The 25,911-nt window shown below is 45.8% G+C and overlaps 2 protein-coding genes across 4 annotated transcripts in view; both read right to left on the bottom strand.

The window, feature by feature from the left end:
- The window catches only part of trim44 (tripartite motif containing 44), a 466,525-nt gene that overhangs the window by 320,082 nt on the left and 120,532 nt on the right, over positions 1-25,911 (bottom strand). The gene's annotated exons all lie outside the window — the stretch shown is intronic.
- Positions 1-25,911, bottom strand: part of ldlrad3 (low density lipoprotein receptor class A domain containing 3) — a 103,091-nt gene that overhangs the window by 43,704 nt on the left and 33,476 nt on the right. The window contains exons 2-4 of one of the 2 annotated variants that reach the window (XM_080761261.1): positions 23,473-23,619; positions 7,440-7,565; positions 4,852-4,986 (exon numbers count right to left, since the gene is read on the bottom strand). In XM_080761261.1, the coding sequence (XP_080617387.1) occupies positions 4,852-4,986; positions 7,440-7,565; positions 23,473-23,619 (408 nt within the window). The remainder of the gene's footprint in view (positions 1-4,851; positions 4,987-7,439; positions 7,566-23,472; positions 23,620-25,911) is intronic. The other variant, XM_080761262.1, reaches the window with a different exon arrangement.

Raw genomic sequence — 25,911 nt, 5'->3', positions numbered from 1 at the left:
CATTATGCACACGACGGTGCAAATAGCATACAAGTAATGAATCGCGGATGGATGCGTTTCAGCATGTTGATTGGCTACTTTTAACTTTCAATTTGTCCTAATGTTGCTGCTAAATTATAACACTTAAGAGGAGGAGGCGGTGCTTCAGCTCTGAGCAGATCCACATGGGCACCTTAGACTAGAGTATATATTAATAGAGACGGCACCGGATTTCTCCTCCCATCCACTTGCATTAAGTTGCTCAAAAGCGCATGAGGCGATTTCACTCCTCCTTCCGGGTAGGAACAGAGTGCATTCTGGGATGGATTTGCCCAAACACATGAACGCGCTGGCCATTTGAAACATAGCGTTCACGTGTCATGGGCCCAATAACATGAACGTGCGCAATGATAGTCAACGGCATCAAAGGCTCCAGCTGCACTACCATTGCGGCCACTATGTCCATTTGGCCTCAGGGTTTCCTCCGGGTGCCGTCTCTAATAATACTCTAAGATGGGCACGCATGCAACTTGAGGACGCACGCAGGTTGTGACTCGGCGACGTACTGTGCGTGTGCCAAGCGGTTGCACTGTAGTCATGCAACAGTCTAACTCTAATGCATGTTTCCCAAACAGTGGGTCGGGAACCATTTGTGGGTCGCGGACACATTTTTGTGGGTCAAGACTTGGGTAAAAATTATATTTTATTTTCCTAGAGTTGCTCCAGAAGCATAAATTAAATAATATAATTAAGAAGTAGCCTAGTTTGGCTCCCGTCTCTCTTGTCAGCCCCCTGCGCCCTCTGTGGCTCTCTGTGCCCTAATTGGCTGACACATAATTATGATGACCGGTAGGCCGATGATTACGCTGATAGGGGTCACATGGCAGACCCATAAACAGACCGAATAAATGTGTTGTGACAGTCAAAGTGTTTGTGAACTGCATGCACTCGTCGCTTATATAAGGAATTAATTTGTTTCTACTTTGAAAGGAGACCTTACGGGTACTGAGTAAATGTCCCCAATGTGTTACGGAGGGCTGCACCATCAAACATGTATCATTGAACAGCAGGAGGGGGCACTCATTTCCCAATCTCACAATTCCTTTTTACATCTCCGCAACAGTCGAGAAGATTTCTTAATGCATGTGCATAAGTGTCTGAGGTCCTCCGAGAGAATGCAAATGCAAATGTGTGGGTATACGGCACAGTATGCATGTACGCATGCACAAGTGGGCATACACACTGATAAACACACACCCACACGTGTCGTGCGCACATGCATGCATATTCACACATTTAACTTGCCAAAACAAAAGCCTTTGATGCTGTGATCAGACAAAGCTGTATCTTTATAAATACACAAAGCCTATTGAGAGCTTTCCGAGGCCTAGAACCATTTTCTGGCTCACATTCCGTCTCTTTCCTTTTCTCTCTCTCTCTCTCTGCCCCCCCATCTCTCTTTCTCTCTCTCTCTCTCTCTGCCCCCCATCTCTCTCTCTCTCTCTCTTTCTCTCTCTCTCTCTGCCCCCCATCTCTCTCTCTCTCTCTCTCTCTCTCTCTCTCTCTCTCTCTCTGCCCCCATCTCTCTCTCTCTCTCTCTCTCTCTCTCTCTCTCTGCCCCCCATCTCTCTCTCTCTCTCTCTCTCTCTGCCCCCCATCTCTCTCTCTCTCTCTCTCTCTCTCTCTCTCTCTGCCCCCCATCTCTCTCTCTCTCTCTCTCTCTCTCTCTGAGCAGCCTCAAAGGCTTTGCGATGCGAGAATTAATCACCATCTCTGCTGGACTCTGACACAGTAGCCAGGGCACCTGACATTCTTATACTTGCTGTGTTAATTAGTGGGCAAGGGGAGACTTAATGCCTACTTTTAAAAATCTATTAAAATGCTTCTGGAGCAACTCTAACGACTTTTATGTTAAAGTCTCAACTATGCCAACTGCTGCAGTGTCCAGCCCTGAAACAAGTAATGTTCAACAACCTTGATCAACAACTCTTGTGAATGTCATTGGGTGATGTCTGCAGATTGAAATATGCAGTGTTTTGTGCGTACAGAATGCACCCCTATCTCTCTCTGTGCATGTCCTGGTGTATGCAGTGTGACTTCCTGGTCCTCCATCAGAGTTCCAGCAGCATCTGGCCATATAAGTCAGCTGTGCCCTGAATGATGATGCACCGCTGCTTCCTCCGACCAGGGAGAGGAAAGAGAACCCCAACTCTTCCACGCCACTCTGCCTTGGGGCACAGCCTGCTCACATCATCCTTTTCTGCCTATTTCATTCATTTTTTTAACTCTGTTCTATCCATTTCAAATCCCCGTCTCTCCCCGTCAGATCAGCCGTCTATCTCATTGCTCCATACCGTCGTAATCTCTTCCTTCTGGCTTTATTCAGGAAATTGCTATTCATTGGTCCCGACTGAGGGTGCACTGCCTTCATATAGCGCTTATAGTGTGTTGCATTTTGCTTCTCTATAACCTATATCTCTGTTACCACTTACAGGCTCCACTAGGCCCGATAACGCCTCCCCCCCCCCCCCCCCCCCCCTCCCTATCTTTCTATGCAATGGCTGGACCAATGCATTTACAAATGCACAAGAGAGCACTGTTTGCTTCCTCGCCGCCCCTATTCTCATCCAAATATTCCCCCCCTCGAAAAATAAATAAATAAATGATAACAAGAGTCCTGTTTGTCCAAAAAAAGCCAAATGCTTTCACATCAGATTGTGTATGTGTGTGTGTGTGTGTGTGTGTGTGTGTGTGTGTGTGTGTGTGTGTGTGTGTGTGTGTGTGTGTGTGTGTGTGTGTGTGTGTGTGTGTGTGTGTGTGTGTGCGTGCGTGCGTGCGTGCGTGCGTGTGAGTGCGTGAGGGAGGGGGGGGACTAAAACATTGAAGGGGAAAAAAAACACCTACAGTAAGAGTTGGTGTGGAGCTAATTATGCGACAGCTCTACAGAAGGAGGAGGAAGGTACGACAGCAGCGATGACGTCTCCACAGATACAGCAAGCTGACGTGCTGATCGCTGAACGACGGTTCAATAAACTCAAAACCCCTGAAAGATGCGATGCAAACGTTTGAGCGACGAGTAATGAAGAGGGTGGGGGGGTTTGGGGGGCGAAAAAGTGAGAAGTGAAGGAGCTGAAGCTGTGCTCAGGTGGCTCAGAGCGGATATTGCATGTCTTATCTGTCACCTGCAGGTCTGTGCTTATTATGGAGGGAGAGGCAAAGTCAGAGTGGAATATGAGGTGAGCGTGCATGCATGTGCGCGCAGGCGTGACACGCATGTGTGTGTGTGTGTGTGTGTGTGTGTGTGTGTGTGTGTGTGTGTGTGTGTGTGTGTGTGTGTGTGTGTGCGTGTGCATGTGTGTGTCTGTGTGGATGGGTGGCTGCGTGTGTGTGTGTGAGTAAACCCGTACATTCACTCCTCAGTCATGCCCCTGCACTCTCCCCGCCGCTGGTGACGATAAAATAAATAAAATAAGAGACCCTGAGCCGACGTTCCTTGATCTGTGGCAAAGGCTGGCGCCGCACTGAGCTCATGCACTACTTACCAAGACTCTGTTGTGATTTGTACAACATTACATCAGCCTCTCCAATCCAGCATCGAAATAAACAAACATGACATCTGTACTCAGAGCATACAAGTTACTGGGACTGGGAGCAGCCCTGAGCTATTTATGCTATTATGAAACCCTGCTGGCATGGCGCCATTGGGTACATACTACATAGCAACAAATCCAAATGGACTCAGGTTTAGCGGTAGTTGTGCTGACACATGCCTGCACAAGCTGAATCTGTGTAGGACATATGTAGTCTTTCAATATCTTGCTGTGTTAGCAAATCGCTACATTAACATTTGCAGTGCACTACGGCCGTGTACAAGCATGCAGCCAGAGATCAAAGCTTTAGAAGAACGATAAATTACATTGGCCAGACCTTACTGCAGTATTTAGCTCATATATGCAGTTCTCTCATGCAGCCATCAGTGGCAATCATCTTCAGTGAGACTGTATAAACAAAACACATTTATGTAAATGTATATAATTAATAGGCTATGTGTAAATTGTTTCATACTAATGTCATTTTGTCAAGTTGCAAGGCCTCAAGGGTCTCAACACACAAATATAATGTATTCAGTACAAGGCAACGTATACTATAGTAGCCTATATAAGTGTGCATAGATTGAAAGCAATTGTTTTATTTGTTTTCTGCACCCTCTGAAACTGGTGCACTAGTTTGTAGTCCCAGGGGGTGCAATTTGGGGGTCAGTGTCTTTCTTTAGGAACACTTCCTAAAGAAAGCCTAGAGGAGCCGGGGATTGAACCAGGAATCTTTCAATTCCCAGACGGCCAATCTAGTGCTTGATATGTCGAACAGTCTCTGTACACAAAAACCTGGTTAAATGATGTTTATTAGCCCCTTTAAATGGCTGTTCACTAGTGAAGACACAAGACAGGTTGCTGAATACGGTACATAGCGCTTATGCAAAGACACAGATGCAGAGCATGTGGGTCGATAGACGAATCCATGGAGCAATGCCCTGTAGGCCAGGTGTAGCTAATCAGTGCTGCAGCGTAAAGCAGCGCTCAATAGCACACCGCAGCTATGGGTGTGCCCAGGGCACCCTTCTGTGGAATTGTCTTCTATACAAAACCTCCTTAGAAGAGTTTCATACTCAAAATGACTCTTTACTAAGAACACAGTATAGCCCAGTTCACTGTGAGTCTCATGTGTGAGTACAGTGATATACAGTTAGTTGTGCACGCAACACAAATAGCAGGTCTACAAGCTATTGCAGAGCAGCAGCTATTACTGCAGTGCACGACTCAGACAACTACTGTAAGTACAGTACATAACTCAGGCTTTTAGAAGGCTGCCTACCTGCTGTGGTGAGACAGTGCTCCTCGTCACTGTTATCTTGACAGTTGTCCTGACCATTGCACAGGAAGCTTCGGTCCACGCAGCGGCCATTGCGACACTTGAAGCGAGCCTCGGAGCACACCAAGGGGTTACCTGCTGCAGTTATAGGGGTCAGAGCAGAGAGAAAGGCCTCAGCGGTTAGGGTTACAAATCTACCTTTTCATCATCCTCTGGCTGCCAGTTTCTGGTCAGGACATCTTTGTTTTGTATTAAAAAAGAAAAGTTAAGGTAAACATTATGAGGGTTTATTTTATTATTTGACTTATTTTTGTTCCACGTCAGCTTTTAAGTTTCAGAGACATGCAGAGAAGCTAAGGGAAATTACATTCAGCACATCGCTGTACAATGTGGAAGCTACTGTAGAGCATTTGATGAGGGGAATTTGATATAAATCAAATTGGAAATTAAGCGAATAGGAAACATGAATTAAAAAAAGTCCTGCACACAGCAAAATCCCCAGTGTTAACTTAACTCGTCAAAACGGACCCAAGATTTAAACATCTTTTACACCCTCAAATTAACACGGAGGATTTTACTGTGTGCACGAGTGCACATTAGTGCATTTCTTATCCTGTTTTTGACAGTCTGTACAAAATGAGGCAGAATTATCTTGGGCCAAGATACCGACAGTTCCACAGTAGAGACGTGGTATGTCCTAGGGGCAGGTATTGAATAGTTAGATTACATTTGTGCATGTGGGACCCTGAAGGGTAGGAACACTGCTGACGATGGAGATATTAATTAGTTATAAGCAAAGAGAGAGGCAGCAGGGGTCATGCGAGGACTGTCCACGGCCCACGATAATGTAAGCGCTTAGTGCAGGCCACACTGACTGTAAAACCGTTCATTTAAACACCCACATTTAAACACCCACTAGTTTCGTTGTGATCTGCACATCTTTTTTTGTTATCAAATTATTTATATTTAAGACAAAATAGCACAATAAAACATGTTAACACCATGAATGAATAAAGAAAACAAAACAAGTAACACGTACAACAGCAAAAGAAAGGAACACAAAAACAAACAACAAACAAAAAACTCCCACCCACCCCTCCCCCGGGACCAAAGATGCCACAAAATGCACACCTGCGTCAATATTCCTACCACTGTGCAATGGGGGGAAAATAATAATAATAATAATAATAATAATAGGACTAAATCATGTCCTTGACCAAATCTGCAATACCAGACCAAATATTAATTTGTTTTCTTCTTTCACTCCGTGTAATCTTGCCGTTGACATTTCCAGATATCTAGAAAGGTCAAAGCCCATTGTGATCTGCACATCTTCAAAGTCATATTCATTTTCATTTCTGCAATAACACTGTATTCACACTGATTTGATTTGATTTGTTTTAGTTAAATAGGCATTTTAATGCCTTGGCTTAGACTATGGTCTAAAGCGTCTCGCCACTCTGGGTCTGATGCAGGGTACGCAACTCAGAAGAGGTGCGACGTGATGTCACACAACATTCAGAGCCTCGCTGAATGCAGCATTAGTCCATGAGGTATGCAGTATGCAGGGACGTTTTGTGATACCATAACCCAATACCACTATAAGACCCATCAACCAAGGATTTACCCACATTCTGGGGGATCAAATGAATGCATAATGTGCTGTATGTATAAAATAATATGCGGTAGAAACTTAATTTATAGACTGCAGACATCTCTTTCTTTCCTCTTTTTCTCTCGATGCACTGGTCATGGTTGGTGCTGAGAACCGTGGCCTCTTGCGAAAATAAATTAACCTTAATGCTATAGCCTAATTATAATAAGCTTAGGTAATAAATTAAAATAATGCATGCACGCGCATGAACGCACACACACACACACACACACACACACACACACACACACGCGCGCACACACACACACACACACACACACACAAACATACTTAGCCCACGCTTTTGATTTAAATAAAATGAAGGTACACAAGAAAGGTACACAAAAGGAGGACATTTTACTGTGAGAGACATTCCAAACAGAGTTTGTTCATGGCTTTTTGATGTAAATTGATTACCAACTGGATGGCCTGTTTCAGCTTGACTTACAGTACGTTATCCTCTTGCATCAATATAAAGTCTGATTTAACATATTGTGTACTGTACACATATTCAGTACAGCGTTGTGTTCTACAGGGCAAGTCCGTCTGTGTGAATAGCCACAGGGGAGGTGCGTAACTTGAAGCACTGAAGCGTGCAGTCTCTCAGACAAATTAGTCTCTCAGACAAATTACTCTGTGATCTCGTGAGACCACCCAGATCTCATGAGGCAGCTTATTTTATTTATATTTTTTATTGCAATCTAAATTCCATTTGGTTGTATTTGTATACTCTCTGAGGTCTGAGTTACATATTGTTAAATTAATCAAATAATGCATTTGAATGTGTAAGCTGTTTAGTAAGCCAGCTAGGGATGTCAAGGGAGGATGTGTTACACATCACAACAACTAGGGGACAATGGGATATTAATTTAGCATATTATGCACTGGCCTGAATCAAGTCACCGTCATGGAATTTGACAATCACAAGAAAACTCACTGCAGTTATCCTCGTCACTCCCGTCGGGACAGTCGCTGAAGCCGTTGCAGCGGAAGCGTCCGATGATGCAGTGGATCCCGTTGGCACAGGCGAAAAATGTCGGGGCACACTTCGACTTGACCTTAGCTATGAGGAAGACAGAGATGGAGAGAAGACGGAACGTTGAGGAAGGCAGAAGTGGAGCAATAGATTAGACTGCTGGAGCGGCGAGGGAGATGATGCTGCGATTTTCGAAATGCTACATCACATTTCTGTGATAGGCCAAACCTTGGCGGTGCCACTAGCCCGGAGGGAGGGATCTATCTATCACTAGGGGGTAGGTATATGGGCTCAGATCCACGCCAATATTATCTGTGTGTTCGTAAAAGAAAATGCGTAAAAAAACAATCTGTAAAAGAAAAATGCGTAAAAAAAAAATCTGTAAAAGAAAAATGCGTAAAAAAACAATCTGTAAAAGAAAAATGCGTAAAAAAACAATCTGTAAAAGAAAAATGCGTAAAAGTTACAGATGCTTTTTTTGGTTCCCCAGTGATATCACTGCCAAAAATCACATGACGGCTGAGAGCCAATCACTTACGAACAGAAAAAAAAACAAGCTAAGTTACAGATGGTTTTTTTGGTTCCCCAGTGATATCACTGCCAAAAATCACATGACGGCTGAGAGCCAATCACGTGAGGCCTTTTCCTCTACCCAATCAAAAAGCTCCATAAGTCTGCCTGGCAACTGAGGTTGCCATGTTTGTCTAGGGCTACGTTATAAGTATAAGTATAAGTTTATGAGTTACAAGTTTAGCTATATTATATCCATATCTTGTCTTAAAACAACCACTTAATGGTTGTGATTGTGTCGCCCCCCTGGGGGCGTCTTTGGGGGTCTCAAGGTTCAGGGACCCCCAGGGACCCCCCAGGGACCCCCAAATGGTAACTGTCATTTCTCAACCGTTTTTGACGGGGGTGGGCTCGTTGTGATTGTGTCGCCCCCCTGGGGGCGTCTTTGGGGGTCTCAAGGTTCGGGGACCCCCCAGGGACCCCCAAATGGTAACTCTGTCATTTCTCAACTGTTTTGGACGGGGGTGGGCTCGTTGGAATCGTGTCTTTGGGGTCTCAAGGTTCAGGGACCACCCAGGGACCCCCAAATGGTAACTGTCATTTCTCAACTGTTTTGGACGGGGGTGGGCTCGTTGGAATCGTGTCGCCCCCCTGGGGGCGTCTTTGGGGGTCTCAAGGTTCAGGGACCCCCAGGGACCCCCAAATGGTAACTCTGTCATTTCTCAACTGTTTTGGACGGGGGTGGGCTCGTTGGAATCGTGTCGCCCCGCTGGGGGGGGTCTTTGGGGGTCTCAAGGTTCGGGGACCCCTGGGGACCCCCCAGGGACCCCCAAATGGTAACTGTCATTTCTCAACTGTTTTGGACGGGGGTGGGCTCGTTGGAATCGTGTCGCCCCCCTGGGGGCGTCTTTGGGGGTCTCAAGGTTCAGGGACCCAAATGGTAACTCTGTCATGTCTCAACCGTTTTGGACGGGGGTGGGCTCGTTGGAATCGTTCTCAGGGTTTTGGAGGTTCAGGGAACCCCCGGGACCCCCCAGGGACCCCCAAATGGTAACTCTGTCATTTCTCAACCGTTTTGGACGGGGGTGGTCTCGTTGGAATTGTGTCGCCTCTCTGGGCGCATTATCAGGGTTTTGGAGGTTCGGGGACCCCTGGGGGCTCCCACATGGTAACTCATTTTATGATAGATCTTTATTGATGGGAGGGAGAGACAGAGAGAACCATTTATATTCATCTGCATATTCTTCTTACTATAGCTCTCTCTCTCTCACACACTTTTCAGATATCACTTGATATGGACATTTTACCAAGCGATTCGCCCTAGAGAACTTTGGTTCCTACCTAAATAAATAACTGAAAAATACTGCACTGACTGACACAGAGGCAGTTACATTAGTGTTAGAGCTTTGTAACATGATGGGTAATTTGTATATGCAGGTGTGATTTATTGGCGTGGGTGTACATAGGCTATAGCTGTTGGGATTTATATTTAAGTGTAGGAAGGAGGAATATGCATTCAACTGGGTACTGTAGATGTGCCCAGAGAGGCAACACGATTCCAACACGGGCTCGGTGCTGGCACCGATGTTATTCAACATCTACATCCACGACCTACCCCTAACAACATCAAGGAAGTACGGCTACGCAGATGACCTGGCAATTTTGCTCAGCAAACCAACCTGGGAAGCAATAGAGGAAGGCTTCTCTAAGGACATGAACATCCTGTCTTCATACCTGAAGGACTGGCACCTGAAGCTCAGTGTTGAGAAGACTGTGGCAACAATGTTCCACCTCTACAACAGGGAAGCAACCCGTTGACAATGGTTGACAACGCCCGGTTAGAGCACCAGTCCTCCCCGACATACCTTGGAGTGAAGCTCGACAGAACTCTGTCCTTTAAGCAACACCTGGACGGCGTCAAGGGAAAGACCACCGCCCGTGCAGCACTGATAAGGCGTCTAGCTGGCACGACATGGGGAGCGTCCACGAAGACGCTGCGCATCTCCACCGAGGCCCTGGTGTTCCCCACCGCTGAGTACTGTGCCCCAGTCTGGAGCCGTAGCCCTCATGTCCAAAAACTGGACTGTCTCTGGATGCCTACGAGCCACTCCAACCAACCAACTGCCAGTCCTTGCTGGAATCTCCCCCGCAGAGGTCAGGCGAGAAGCAGCCACACTGGCCCTTGCTCGCAGGGCTCAGCTGAGCGAGGCCCACCACCTCCACGGTGTCGTCACAGAGACACCACAGCGCATGCGTCTCAAGTCCCGGCGGCCCTTTGCCACACAGGCCCAGGAACTGCTCCATACAACACCAGCCGACACCTCCAAGGCTTCCTGGGTGAAGGCAAGATGGAGGGACCAGTGGAAGGCAGCAGAACCATCCAGGCTTCACCACTACATTGAGGATCCCACAGATGTTCCTGGCCAGCACCTCCCCCGCAAGGAGTGGACAACCCTAAACCGCCTGAGGACGGGTGTCGGACGCTTTGGTGCATCTATGCAGAAGTGGGGTCTCACAGACAGTGCCCACTGCGAATGTGGGGACCCATCACAGACTGTTGAACATGTGCTGACCAGCTGCCCTATATACCGGCCACCGAATGGTGACCGTGGGCTAATTGACCTAGACAATGACACACTGGACTGGCTTGCTGCAACGGAGCTAAAGGTCTAAGGACATACGACAGAAGACCCCCGTCCAAAACGGTTGAGAAATGACAGAGTTACCATTTGGGGGTCCCCAGGGGTCCCCGAACCTTGAGACCCCCAAAGACGCCCCCAGGGGGGCGACACAATCACAACGAGCCCACCCCCGTCAAAAACGGTTGAGAAATGACAGTTACCATTTGGGGGTCCCTGGGGGTCCCTGCACCTTGAGACCCCCAAAGACGCCCCCAGGGGGGCGACACGATTCCAACGAGCCCACCCCCGTCCAAAACAGTTGAGAAATGACAGAGTTATCATTTGGGGGTCCCTGCACCTTGAGACCCCCAAAGACGCCCCCAGGGGGGCGACACGATTCCAACGAGCCCACCCCCGTCCAAAACAGTTGAGAAATGACAGAGTTATCATTTGGGGGTCCCTGGGGGTCCCTGCACCTTGAGACCCCCAAAGACGCCCCCAGGGGGGCGACACGATTCCAACGAGCCCACCCCCGTCCAAAACAGTTGAGAAATGACAGAGTTACCATTTGGGGGTCCCTGGGGGGTCCCCGAACCCTGAGACCCCCAAAGACGCCCCCAGGGGGGCGACATTATTTTATAATGATATATATATGATATATATATATATATATATATATATATATACAAGCCAACCCCCGTCAAAAACGGTTGAAAAATGAGTTACCATTTGGGGGTCCCTGGGGGTCCCCGAACCTTGAGACCCCCCTATTTAATATAGGCTACTAAAATAATGAATTAGTCAATTGGCCATTGAGTGGTTGTTTTATGACAAGATATGGATATATAGCTAAACTTGTAAATCATAAACTTATATATATATATATATATATATATATATCATTATAAAATAATGAATTAGTCAATAATGCCATTGAGTGGTTGTTTTAAGACAAGATATGGATATAATATAGCTAAACTTGTAATTCATAAACTTATACTTATACTTATAACGTAGCCCCAGACAAACATGGCAACCTCAGTTGCCAGGCAGACTTATGGAGCTTTTTGATTGGGTAGAGGAAAAGGCCTCACGTGATTGGCTCTCAGCCGTCATGTGATTTTTGGCAGTGATATCACTGGGGAACCAAAAAAACCATCTGTAACTTAGCTTGTTTTTTTTTCTGTTCGTAAGTGATTGGCTCTCAGCCGTCATGTGATTTTTGGCAGTGATATCACTGGGGAACCAAAAAAAGCATCTGTAACTTTTACGCATTTTTCTTTTACAGATTGTTTTTTTTTCCCATTTTTCTTTTACAGATAGTTTTATTACGCATTTTTCTTTTACAGATTGTTTTTTTACGCATTTTCTTTTACGAACACAGATAATATTGGCGTGGATCTGAGCCCATATAGGTAGCCTATTATAGCAATAAAAGCCTAAAAGATATCGGTCAACGACGTAGTTCAAATGGTGAGGTTACTGTAGGAAAGACACCACAATTGTGGACTGCTTTGATTTTTTTCTTTGGGTTCATTGCTTCTTCGAAACATTTTCACCTGCGTAAATGTGGCCATGAATGTAGTAACAGAAACTGGCTACACGAAAAGAGAAAACAAGTTAATGAAGGACAAAGAGAGCAAATAGCTTAGAAGAGCGTCAGTATAGATCCTGACATCAATCAAGCATAGAGCTAAAGATCCAAGACTGAAGGACAAGTTCCAGAACATCGATGCCCTGCGTCCTTTCCATTTAGCACTAAACCCCTGGCTTTCACTGAAAAGCATCGATCTGCGTTGGCTCAACTTGGAATGATCCTGATTGAAATGAGAAGAAGAAAAGAACCTTGCAGGTAAAAGTTTAGGAAAACTCATTCTTTTTATCTTGACTATACGATTAGTGTGTGTGTGTGTGTGTGTGTGTGTGTGTGTGTGTGTGTGTGTGTGTGTGTGGACATTTTAAATCCAGCCCATCACCACTCACACACCCACACAGACAGGGAGGGGCATCGCATAGCTAACCAACAGACAATCTGTTTTTTTGCCCACACCGAACACAAAGGGTAGAATTGGCGCCAGCCCATGGCTTGGCGTTATCCCATCTGAAATGCCAGGGGCACACATCTATACCATCCCCCCAACCAACTTATTCTCTCTCTTTCTCACACGCACGCACACACACACACACACACACACACACACACACACACACACACACACACACACACACACACGCAAACAAGCAAACACACAATACATTGTGGTGGGCTGATTTATGAGTTCTTTCAAGCTGCGGCGATTATGTGCAGTGAGGAGGGAGGGCCAGGCATAACAACCAGTGAGAGTTTGAAGCCCCCGTCTCCAGTATGAAATGTAATCTGTTGAGGGCCTGTGTGTGTGTGTGTGTGTGTGTGTCACGCGTGTGCATACATGCGTGCGTGTGTGTGTATTTGGCAAGCCTTTGTTTACCTGCACAGTAGAGACCCGGACGCTTAAAGCCAGGTCTGCATTGTTATATCACATTCATTAGACTCTAGAGAAGGAATATAGCTCCAACGAGTAGCAACACATAAAACAACAGATACCAACAGACAGCACAGCGCTGCGCCCGAGTGAATGGAAACTCGTACTGTATGACCACAAACAGTGGCAAGATCTTCACTTTTTTCTTCTTTCATCAATTTGTTTTCGCCGCTCATGCCTTAACGGCTCGCATCCTTTCTCCCCTTCTTCTGCGCTCTCTTGTAGTGGGAAATTAAAAACACGTTCCATTCTCTTGGGCACATCCTCGTCTCCACTGGTGAAGTACAACATTGATCTCTAATGATCTTTTATGTTTGTTAGGCAGGGTGGACCCTTGGGTCATCACTGAAATATCTCTCCTTTCACTTCCTTGGCTCATCTTAATGCTCAGTGCTACGGCCAGTAATCCCTGGCACGCATACTGTATCTGATGTTTGCACTTTTCAAGTTAATATAAAAGTCACATAAATGGTCATTTAAAGCAGAAAAATGAGTGTGTCTGTGTGTGTGTGGGGGGTAGTGGAGTTACAGGAGGAGGTTGTTTTAATGTGCTTTGCCGAATTTGGGGTCAACGCGTCCTTGCGGTGGACATAAAAATCTAACATTAATTATAGAGAGTCAATTTGGAGGGTGGTGCAATTTAGGGGGGGTGCAGGAAATGAGAGCAGAACCCCAGATTTCCAATTATTAAAAATTCTCTGGTTAATCGTTCCGTGAAAGTGTCCCTTTTCCGTCTCTGGCACGTCAAACATAAATTGAACTCCTGTGATGTTGATTAATTTCCGCTCATGTGCAAACGGCACACTTCAACCTCCATTTCCATTTTGTCCACAGCGCTCACCTCAGTCCAGTCACACTTTCTAAGTTTGAGCTTCTTTGCCGCATGCCAATTAAATGTCTGTCTTAAATAGAAGCCTAAATAGCACAGAGCAGGTGTTGAACGGCGTTCAAACTTTGTCACAGTGTTCAGTGGGGCAGCACTAATGAAAACAAATGAGATGGTACTCAAGCTGATTCCTCCAGGTAAGACACTCACCAGAAACAAAAATGAGCCGCGAGAGATGTGTGCACGTCGTACACACACTTATATTTAGACATGCGTGTCCCTCTATATTCCGTGCCCGTCTCTTTCTTGATCTTTATTGATCTCTGTTATAGTCTTACAACTTCAGAAATCCAGGAGAACATTTCAAATCCTCTTAAAACCTAGCCTGGCTCCAAACCATAGACCCCACTGACTCTGATTATCAGCTTATGTGAAAAACCCTCAACAGTTTTTGTTTTTTTGTCTTTCAATTTCCCCCCTAATGCAATGGTTCCCAAAGTGGGGTCCGGGGACCCCCAGGGGTCCTTCAGGAAGTTTCAGGGGGGCCCCAGCTAAATGGACCCTTATGGGTCTGTAACTCTGAGTGTACCAATGGAACCAAATGGACCGATTAGCTCCATTTGTACACTCTCAGAGTTAAATTAACATTGGTTTTACAATATAAATTGGGGGTCCAAGAGATATAAATGTCATTAAATGCGGGCCCGTAGACTAATGCATGTAATACTGGGTGTCCTTGGGGTTGAGAATCACTGCTAGAGCCGTACAAATCTCCTCTTATGGGGTCCCTGGCATATATTTTGAAATGGGGGTTCGCGGCCTAATTAGTGTCAATTTGGGGGTCCTTGACAGGAATCACATGCCCTAATGTACTCGTTTCCAATTCCTCAGGTATGCTGTAAACCCCCACTGTTGGCCAGGGACGGGGCAGAGTGCAGACTACCATCACATGTGCCTTCACACATACACGTGGAGGTAGTTCACCGGACAACGAGAAGTTTCACCAAGAGAGTGTAATGTGCGTGGAGGGTTCACAAGCTATCTCCTGCAGAGGTTCACGCTATCCCAGATTCCCCCTGGGAGAGGCTTAAATCGCCAGTCCCGGAAAATCCAGTTCTGACTGTGCAACTTTCTGTGCAAGTTTGCTGCCAAACACAATTTAATATTTAAAGGGCTATATATAGGCAAAGCATGGTACACTGTGATGTAAGCAGTGCAACTAATAACACCCCCATCACCCAGGACGAAGTTCTTTGTCCTTTCTATTAGTAACGCCCGGCGCCCAAGACGAACTTTTATCCAAAGTTTATTGATATGAAAACCGATCGCATCGCTCCACAGCCTAGGAGCGCCTGTTGCACAATCCTCCATGTTGCACAACAGTCAGACGTCATCGAAAATGTCCCCCCCCCCCCTGTTTAGCAGACGACAACGAAAATCTTAAAACGTTAATAACTCGTGATCTAAATCATCCCGTCTAATTATAAAAAAAGATCCTGTGTTAGACGGCCCTCCACTGTCAGTCGCTAGTAGCGGTAGATTTATTCTTACCTCCCGTTGTTGTTGATCGCCTTTAGAGTGGTTTGGCTACATCTAGCTGCTACAGCCACATCCTTTAGAGTGGTTTGGCTACATCTAGCTGCTACAGCCACATCCTTTAGAGTGGTTTGGCTACATCTAGCTGCTACAGCCACATCCTTTAGAGTGGTTTGGCTACATCTAGCTGCTACAGCCACATCCTTTAGAGTGGTTTGGCTACATCTAGCTGCTACAGCCACATCCTTTAGAGTGGTTTGGCTACATCTAGCTGCTACAGCCACATCCTTTAGAGTGGTTTGGCTACATCTAGCTGCTACAGCCACATCCTTTAGAGTGGTTTGGCTACATCTAGCTGCTACAGCCACATCCTTTAGAGTGATTTGGCTACATCTAGCTGCTACAGCCACATCCTTTAGAGTGGTTTGGCTACATCTAGCTGCTACAGCCACATCCTTTAGAGTGGTTTGGCTACATCTAGCTGCTACAGCCACATCCTTTAGAGTGGTTTGGCTACATCTAGCTGCTACAGCCACATCCTTTAGAGTGGTTTGGCTACATCTAGCTGCTACAGCCACATCCTTTAGAGTGGTTTGGCTACATCTAGCTGCTACAGCCACATCCTTTAGAGTGGTTTGGCTACATCTAGCTGCTACAGCCACATCCTTTAGAGTGGTTTGGCTACATCTAGCTGCTACAGCCACATCCTTTAGAGTGGTTTGGCTACATCTAGCTGCTACAGCCACATCCTTTAGAGTGGTTTGGCTACATCTAGCTGCTACAGCCACATCCTTTAGAGTGGTTTGGCTACATCTAGCTGCTACAGCCACATCCTTTAGAGTGGTTTGGCTACATCTAGCTGCTACAGCCACATCCTTTAGAGTGGTTTGGCTACATCTAGCTGCTACAGCCACATCCTTTAGAGTGATTTGGCTACATCTAGCTGCTACAGCCACATCCTTTAGAGTGGTTTGGCTACATCTAGCTGCTACAGCCACATCCTTTAGAGTGGTTTGGCTACATCTAGCTGCTACAGCCACATCCTTTAGAGTGGTTTGGCTACATCTAGCTGCTACAGCCACATCCTTTAGAGTGGTTTGGCTACATCTAGCTGCTACAGCCACATCCGGAACAACATCCGGTCCTTCGGTAAAAGTGCTCCGTTGCTATAAATCGACTGGGCGCTATAATTTAATGGATTAAATAACAGATGTCATTTTTGTGTGCCAATAATATGCAAGAACTGACACTACTATCGACTTAATTGGCATATAGGCTGGATCACTCTGGGACACCTAAATCTGTATCATTAATTTCATGATTGCAGACTACACTAGAGTGACATATATTAGGATATTTGCTATTTCGATATGGCATAAGTGTTATATAAAAATATAAAGATCGGATCGGGAAAGATCGGTATATCTCAAAATATATCAAATGATCGGAATCGGATCAGGAGCAAAAAAACATGATCGGGACATCCCTATCCGAGAGTAAAATTAGGATTTTACTGTACTCTTCCCGCACCCGACTCCCAGGGCCCACCACCACCCCTCTGCCCTTCATCTCTCTCCTCCCCAGTCCCGCCCGGCCCAATTCCCCAAAGCAGAAAGGAACTTATTCAGCACAGATTGGCGCCGGAGTGGTGACAGGCATGCGTGAGCGAGACGGTGAGGGGAGATGTACAGGTATCGACAGGACAAGTCAAGAGGGAGAGAGCGAGCGACCCACATGAAAGGAAACGGTATAGAAAGAGAGAGAGAAGAGAAGGGGGAGAGAGAGAGAGAGCCAGCGAGCAGACAGATGATGACTTGAAAGGATTCTCTGACCTTGCCGGGCAGTTTGTGATGGAAGGAAAATCAATAGGTAATGGAGTCAGGGTGAAAGCCAGAAGGACAGGATTGTGGAGGTGGGGGGGGGGGGGGGGGGGGGAGTCTGGGGGCAGTCTGGAAGAAGGCCGGGGGAATCAAAGTAATCAATCTGTACATTTGGCCACACGGTGCCCCAGCACGCCGCATGTACAATACAATAACCTTTGGCGAGAGGCACGGAGTGCATTCTAGCTCTCATCTCATCTACAAGCCACTAAAGGAACCCCCTGACTCCCTGCAAAGCCAGCAGCAACCGTCGCTTCAAAAACAGTGAGGTTTATACAAGGATATATTATATATATATGTAACATACCAGAGACGTGTGCAAAATATAAATGATGGAACAGGTTCCTCAAGCCATCTGGCGGTGCCTATATGAAGACATTTGTTGAGAGCTGGGAATATGTGCATTAAAAGAGCAGGGCCGTGACTTATCTGCTGAAATATTCATCGCAGGCGAGAAATGTGCTTCTTAAATAGCCTTGTTTGAACTGGCCGTGCTCAGTGTAGTGTATAGTCTAGAAAATAGTAGAGCTGTAGCATTTTTTTGTTCGTCCGTCAATTTCACGGTTCTCATTTTTTGCTTCATTTGAGGCCACAATGGAGGCTTCCAAGCAGAAAGATAACCGGGAGAGAAAGTAAGAGAACAAGAAAGAGAGGTTGAGACAGGAAGTCAGAGAGAGAGAGCGCGAGAGAGAGAGAGAGAGAGAGAGAGAGAGAGAGAGAGAGAGAGAGAGAGAGAGAGCGAGAGCGAGAGACAGGAGGTAGAGGCGGAGAGTGGGGATAGATGGGGAGACTGTGGGTGAGACACTAATCAATATTTCATCCCTTTTCCGTGGTATTAATTACACCACATCATTGATCAGTCATCCATTAAGTGTCTGGGCTGCACCAGACACAGTCCCATTAAATCTTCCCAGAACCCCATTTCGTGATCTTTTCCCGCCGTTATCGCTTCACTGTCTCTCTCTCCATCCATTATTCTTCCCTTCTTTCCATTTTGTCCTCTTCCCTTTTAGCATAAACAGCATTTTCACAGATCAAGCAAGACTATGGATCCCAGTCACCGTTCCTGTCTAAGTCCCCAAAACACCCACAATCCTGTTTTAGTTTTTCTCCCTCCATGACGCACACACACGCACACACACGCACACACTCACACACACACACACACACACACACACACACACACACACACACACACACACACACACACACACACACACACACACACACACACACACACACACACACACACACACACACACACACACACACACACACACACACACACACACACACACACACACACACACACACACACAGGACAAAAGAGTGGAAAATCATATCTGAGGGTGGCGCACTCTCCTTTCCATTACAGTCAGTGCATTGGTCAATCTCCTTATCGCAATAACACACATGTAATCGTAGCCAAGCCCAAGCACTGCACCCAGTCAGGTGAAACAAGCTCTGTCTCCGTTGTGTATCTGTCCCCCTTTTGTTCTTTTTTCCTGCTCTCCAGTTAGCTCAAAACATTAGCCGGTGTTATCAGGTGCTCCGCCCCGCGCTGCAGTGTTTGAAATTGTCTATGGTTGCGGGGTGTGTTCTGGGTGCAGACGTACTTACGCGGTGCGCGTGTCATAGCTTAGGTGGCAGCCAATCATGACTAGGTCGCTACTACGCGATTGGCTGGCGCTGTTTCAGCTGCGTTTCAGAGTATTGGGTTAGACTCCCATTGGCTTAGGCGGCATGGGGTCAGACTCCCGTTGATGACTAGGTCGCTTACATTTCATGAGCTGTTATATGTCAGGTTTTACCTGACAAAAACGATGGCTTACAAAAATAGCAGATTTTACGAGTGAGGCGCTGTGTGAGATTGTACATCGGCTATTTTCGGTGTGTGAAGCTGTCGACAAAGTAAATAAATCAGGCTTTACTCGTTGCTGTTGACGTGGCCTGCTATTTAATTTAGAGCCAGCAAAAGTATTTGCATGACCTTTGTCAACCCTTGTGCTGAAAGGCACAAACAAACAGAAAGGAGCAGCCATGTTTGGCAGACATAGGGGAGGCCTGTCTTGTCTAGGTGAATAAACATCCCTCCTGTAGGGCAAGGAGTGTGGGAGAGAGATGTGCAGGGCCTGCAAGGCGCGACGCACTCTGCAATTCAGCTATTAGACTATAAATATACAATAAAACTGAGGGAGAGTCTCAGCAGCACGCTGAAGTGGAGTCAGAACTCTGAAGTTATAAACCCTGCTGTTGCCATGACGATGACCTATGGAGAGCCCAGGTCATCCAGAGAAGCAGCGAGAGGAGATTGTTTTTCCTACTTCAGGTCACTTAATGTCGAGGTAAGTTGAGCTCTGTGAGGAATGAACGGATACGGATCTCTTTTTGTAATCTCCAATGTACGTGGGCAGACTTGTCTGGTGAGCAGTGTGTGTGTGTGTGTGTGTGTGTGTGTGTGTGTGTGTGTGTGTGTGTGTGTGTGTGTGTGTGTTTGCGTGCGTGCGTGTGCGTGTGTGCGTGCGGGAGAGAGCATGCACACCTCTATCTACAAAAGCATACTCATCAAGGGTATTAATGAGCATTTTGAAAGTCCAAATCGGTTTGCTCTCAGCACTGATTTCCCTTCAGCTGCACGCCCAAAACGAGGAGTCTCATTAGTGAGACACCGGGGGAATTCTTATTGACCTTGACCTCCAGCTCTGAACGAGTCCACATCGGGTGAGAGACACCCACATCAGCAACATCTCCTGGCTAAATAGCTTGGCTTTAACTGGGTAAAAGAAATACACTTGCTAAATATGTCTTTCTTCTAGAGGGAAATCAGGGGGTAATGATATAGTCTTAAGTCCAGGCACTGACTTTAAACTGTAAGTAGCTGAAGTGGGTGGTGCAACTCAGTGTGGGGGTCCACGGGGGGGTCCCCGGAAGTTCCAGACCCACAGGAACTGGCCCAGGGTGCCGGCCCGGCAACCCTCCACTTATAGAGAGAAAATATAATATCACAATGTCACATTTGTGGTCGGCATTGCTCAACCTGGACATCAATGTCGTTAGTGATTGCCAGAGGGACTGTGTTCAAGCCCCCTATCACTGAGTGATACAGAAATCTGAGGTACTGCTCTCAGTCTGCCAAATGTTGTGGGTCTACCATCCCACTTGGCCTAAAAGAAAGTGCGCGACTACAAAGTGGAACGGCTGTTTTAGCATGCATGGGGCTTTAATTACGATCCTGCCTGCAGAGAAACCCGGCGTTCTCGTTCTGCAGACTCTCTGTGCTCTTCAGATAACAGCCATCCAGACACAGTTCTCTCACTCCACCCTCGGTAATGAGCCTCCCTCCCTTCATCCCTCTGCTTCATTCATGTCCTTTCCATATATCCCTCCCCTCCCTTTTCCCTGCACAGTAAGTATAACAGAGAATGGTTGTTTCGCTGGGGATTTTCTAAGGCAGTCACCAGAGATATCAGGTGACACTCAAGCATCTATTTGAGGATAATAGGCCACACTTGCAGTAGCACAAATATAAGTCGATGACAACTAACAACATAGCTCTCTCGCACAGCCAGATCATTATTCTGCCTGACAGCTCATCTTATCTGCACTAGCTTGCTTTATTGCAAGTTTCAAATGTAATTTTAAATGACCATTCCAGCATATTTAGCTCATTAATGGTGTACATTAGTTGTTAAAATGAATGTATTAGTAAGTGGGACACTTCCCACACCGCAGCAGCCCTAGTTCTTCTGTGTGATGGCTCTGTTGGAGTCATTGCAGGTTAAGGAGCATGCAGAGCACCTCTCCGAGTCGCCCGGAGCACATAGCTTCACCCGGAGCTATGACCCTCGCATCTCTCTCTCTCTCTCTCTCTCTCAACGAGAAACTTTGCCCATTTTGAACGTAAGCCCAACGATGTGAGACGACACAGAGTGCGGTAGTAGTAGTAGTAGTAGTAGTAGTAGTAGTAGCAGCAGCAGTGGTAGTATAATAATAAGAAAATATAGATAAAATAAAAATTAAAAGGTATGGTGTAAGAATGGCTGCTATGATAAAACGTCTTTGACGCAGGTATAGCAACATATTTTTAGCCGCAAACAGGGATGTGCAGAATAAGGGGGCAGGATAATCATGAATCATGATTTATCAAATAAGGCAATGGCATAGATACAACAATTACTCTTATCTATGTACATTAGTGGGACTACTCATGATTCTCTCTCATTTCATGAGATAAATACACAGAAGACTGACATGGGTTATTTTGTATGGGGTATACATACCTGGATTAGTGCAACTTATCAGTGTAGTTACACAAGACAGCTAAAAAGTTAGGTTTGCTAAATTGTAACTCGCAAAATAGAGATTTCAACCTTACTACTACTTTTTACTACGAGGACTTATCAGAGGAAATTATGTAAAAATTAAAACGTTTTTTGCAAATTTATATTATTATTAAAATGATAATAATAAAATATAAAATAACATTTGGGGGATATCTTTCACAATAATACATAAAACATGTTCTAGACATTCTAATGATCACAAAAAAACATATATTACAGTTATTTTCCTTACTTTTATCAGGGTTAAGGGTCAAAGGTTGAAAATTGTTGAGTCCAGAGATTTTTAATTTGTGTGAATTTCAGCCTCTGTTATATGCAAATATCATAACCAATAACATTGCAATGGCATTGCAATGAACATCAATGATGACGTTTAGGTGAAAAAATGACTTGCATTTGAATTAATGAATTAATTAAAATATGTTGTATTATTGCAACGCTGGGTGTTACAGGGTTAAGCAGAAGTTTACTGCATGGGGATACATTACGATTTTTCAGCATTTTATGTCTGTATGTAGGAGGTGAAAGAGTGGACAAGGTGGAATGCAAAAAAGGAAAGGGAAGGGAAAGGAAAGTAACATGACAAACTGAGAAGACAGCTGACAAGTGACAAGTTTTGGTTATAGAGAGACTGGTGTGGACATGTACGTGTAACTTTGTGCTGACGTGTCTTGGGACATGGTCTCCCGTGTGCAAGTTTTGTCAAGAGTGTCTTCCGACTCCCCAAGCTGCCACAGAGAGAGAGAGAGAGAGAGAGAGAGAGAGAGAGAGAGAGAGAGAGAGGGGGGGGGGAGAGAGAGATGCAGTGACGAAACTGACTGGTGGGGGAGTACAATTTGGGGTTAAGGAGAGGAGGAGGAGGTGACAGAATAAAAGGACAAGCCATGTGTGATTGTCACCGTGGCGCCCAGAAGTCTCTGGATCGAGCGACGGGGGTGGGGGGGGGGGTTGTAGAGAGGAGGAACGAGGGGTTTAGAGGGGGGGAGAAGGAGGTGGGGCAGGGACTTAAGAAAGCTGACTCCCTATACCGACACCAACGAGAAGGTGACTGGAGTTTTAATTGAAAACAAGTCTCTGTAATGTGAAGCATGAGCTAAGAAGACGTGCGATGAAGAGGGAAATCCTGGAGTGATGGAAAAAGTGTGTGTGTGTGTGTGTGTGTGTGTGTGTGTGTGTGTGTGTGTGTGTGTGTGTGTGTGTGTGTGTGTGTGTGCGTGTGTTCACATTCGAGAGGGGGGGGGGGTTAAGAGAGCAAGTCATTCCCCTTCAATAAAGCAAGGGTGCAAAGTCCACCTAGAACATTCCAATCTTTAAGTGGAGTTGGTTGGGAGGGGAAAAGGGGGTGGGCGTGGAAGAGCTGCAGGAGTCCATAAAGAGATCAAAGACGGCTGACGTCTTTGACGATTAAACCAAACATTACCGAAGCAATACATGCGTGCACGCGTAATTTCCAGCACACAGACGCTAATCGGCCTTGTGCTTTGATAATGTTACGTTTTTCACCCGCCTGCTATACTGGTGCTGAGGGGCTGACAGGAGAAGGGGGAGGAGACTGGAAGCTCATTTCAGCAAGTTTATTCACTGGTGGTGAGTTTAAACAGCTGTTATAGCAAAGTGGAGGAGGGCCAGATCAGTGCCGTTGGATCCGGGGAGAGAGGGTAGAGATGCAATAACCTGACTGTAGATAATATTGGCTATACTGTATCTGTCTTGGCTAAAATGCACTCATTTGGGCTTGCAGTGTTGGGAGACTTACGACAGCCTTTCTCGTCACTCTTGTCAAAACAGTCGGGCAGTCCGTCACACTGCCACCCTCCCGGGACACACTTCCCGTCTCCGCACATGAAGTTTCCCGGGATGTTACACTCCGTGGTGAAGTTATTCCCCGGGATAAGCTGGCTCTCTGGGGGAAGGATAAAGAGAAAAAAAGAGAGGGGAAGGAAGAGGGTCATTTATTACAATCTTTAATAAATCCTTCATCCATTATATCAGTGGTTTTCAACCAGTGGTCCTTGAGGGGGTTCCAGGTGGTCCCCAGCTAAATGATGGAGAGCTAGTAACCAAATGTTCCCTTAAAGGGGAATTCCACTCATTTTCAACATGTTACTGTCATTAATATACCTTAGAGCTGTTGTATGGAAATAATAAAAAGTCCCCCCATTCTGTGTTTCCTGTAGAACTGTAGGTCTGAAACAAACCATTAACATTGTGAAGTACATCTTGATGATGTCATCAAGATGTACTTAATGATTTTTTGAATCTCAACAAATGGTGGTCGAATGACCATGACTCATCAAGGGAAGTTAGGGTCTAGGTCTAGGACAAGTGGACATGAAGCCAGAAGAATGACCATGACTCATCAAGGGAAGTTAGGGTCTAGGTCTAGGACAAGTGGACATGAAGCCATAAGTTAGGGTCTAGGTCTAGGACAAGTGGACATGAAGTCAGAAGGAGCCGGGGAAGACGGCCACCTACCTCCCGACTCCGAGCCACCGCCACCCTAGACGGATATTGCATTCAAGAGATAATCATGCATGTCAAAAGGCGAGGCTATTATAATCTAATCTACTGCCTTCTGAAGAGAAAATATTAAATGGGGGCTCCATTTCTATAGCTGTATCAATCTCAGAGCAAATAAACAGAAGACAACCTCATGAATACAAATACACAGGGGGGGTCATTCACTGATAGCAGTGTAGCAGGTCTAGGGCTGCATAATATTACTGTAGGGTGCGAACGCACACACACACCATAGAACAGACAGATGCAAGTAATAGCATGATAGACTCAGATGTGTCCATCTTGAATTCACAAACACACACACACACACACACACACACACACACACACACACACACACACACACACACACACACACACACACACACACACACACACACACACACACACACACACACACACACACACACACACACACACACACACACACACACACACACACACACACGTTGACACCGTCCAGCCATGGAGTAACGGTCTGGAATGTGAGAGACAGGCTTTTGGCTGAGGTTTGACACTGTGATGAGCTGCTCCGCTCATAAAGCTCACAAACAAAGCTTACGGGTCTCGGACAGACCAGAGAGGCTCGCTCTCACTGCGGCGCTGAAAACGACCTCAGCCGATGGAGCCGTTCCCAGTTCCATATAGCAGCACCGGGCCATGGAGCCGTTCCCAGTTCCATATAGCAGCACCAGGCTCCTGTTGCAAAGAGGTCGGTGCTTCTATCAAACTGAAGCGATGGGGTGATGCACGCCCCAGTAGCCAGTACAGTAGTCCCACAAGCATCCTCTCTTTAAATCACTAGAGTGAATGATGAAAAACCAGGGGGTGGTGGAGCTTTAGAAGGCCCTAATACATAATCATGTTTCATTTTAGTGTTGTGCAGAGGGGTTAGAGTAGCAACTTTGTTCTGCTGTTCATCAAGAGGACTGCGTTTTTGTTGTTGTTGTTGTTGTTCCAGCAGGGGAGCAGAGGTTTCAAATAGAATGGGGATTCATTAATTATGTTAATGTTAACACATCACAGGGAAAAGAAGATAACCATCTTCTTAATGAACCATATACCGGCCGCAATACATTTTCACAGCTTTGGTCATATAGTCCGTATATCGCACATAAACCTAGACCATTCTGTTTATGACTGTATTCTTGTTTGTTTGTTTACCTGTTCTTCAAAGTCATTAAACAAATTACTTGAATAACTGAGTCAATGTTGGCTAAACCTCATTGAACAAATATTAAGTTGTGTACATCTGAATAGTGTTCATAATCACCAGGGACTATTTTTGGCAAGACTTTTCAAATCAATCCATACTATAAAATGCAAACGCAACAAGAAAAATAACAGTCCAGGGTGTTGGATTAGATGAAAGTTTCAAATTAAAAACCACGCATTCTTAGGAAAATGGCAACAGTAATGTCAAGAACAACGATACAGAGATGTTCAATGACAGATGGTATGGTCCTTTAACCCAGGGGTTCTCAATGTTTTTGGCATCAGAAATGATGAGATGAATTTAGGATTCAGAACTTTACAAGAACATGTGCCAATGCAGTTGTCGTCTCTCTGTCAGGGAGGACCATCCAACCTTGTTATATAAGATACAATGGTGAGTACCATAGCTAACACCCGTAATAAATGGAATCGATGAGTGATAAACAGAGTCTAGGGCAGG

The sequence above is a fragment of the Protomyctophum bolini genome (genome assembly GCF_963924005.1).
Source record: "Protomyctophum bolini genome assembly, chromosome: 4".
Lineage (NCBI taxonomy): Eukaryota > Metazoa > Chordata > Actinopteri > Myctophiformes > Myctophidae > Protomyctophum > Protomyctophum bolini.
Note: the sequence above shows the minus strand (reverse complement) of the source record. Positions and strands in the feature narration are given on the sequence as shown.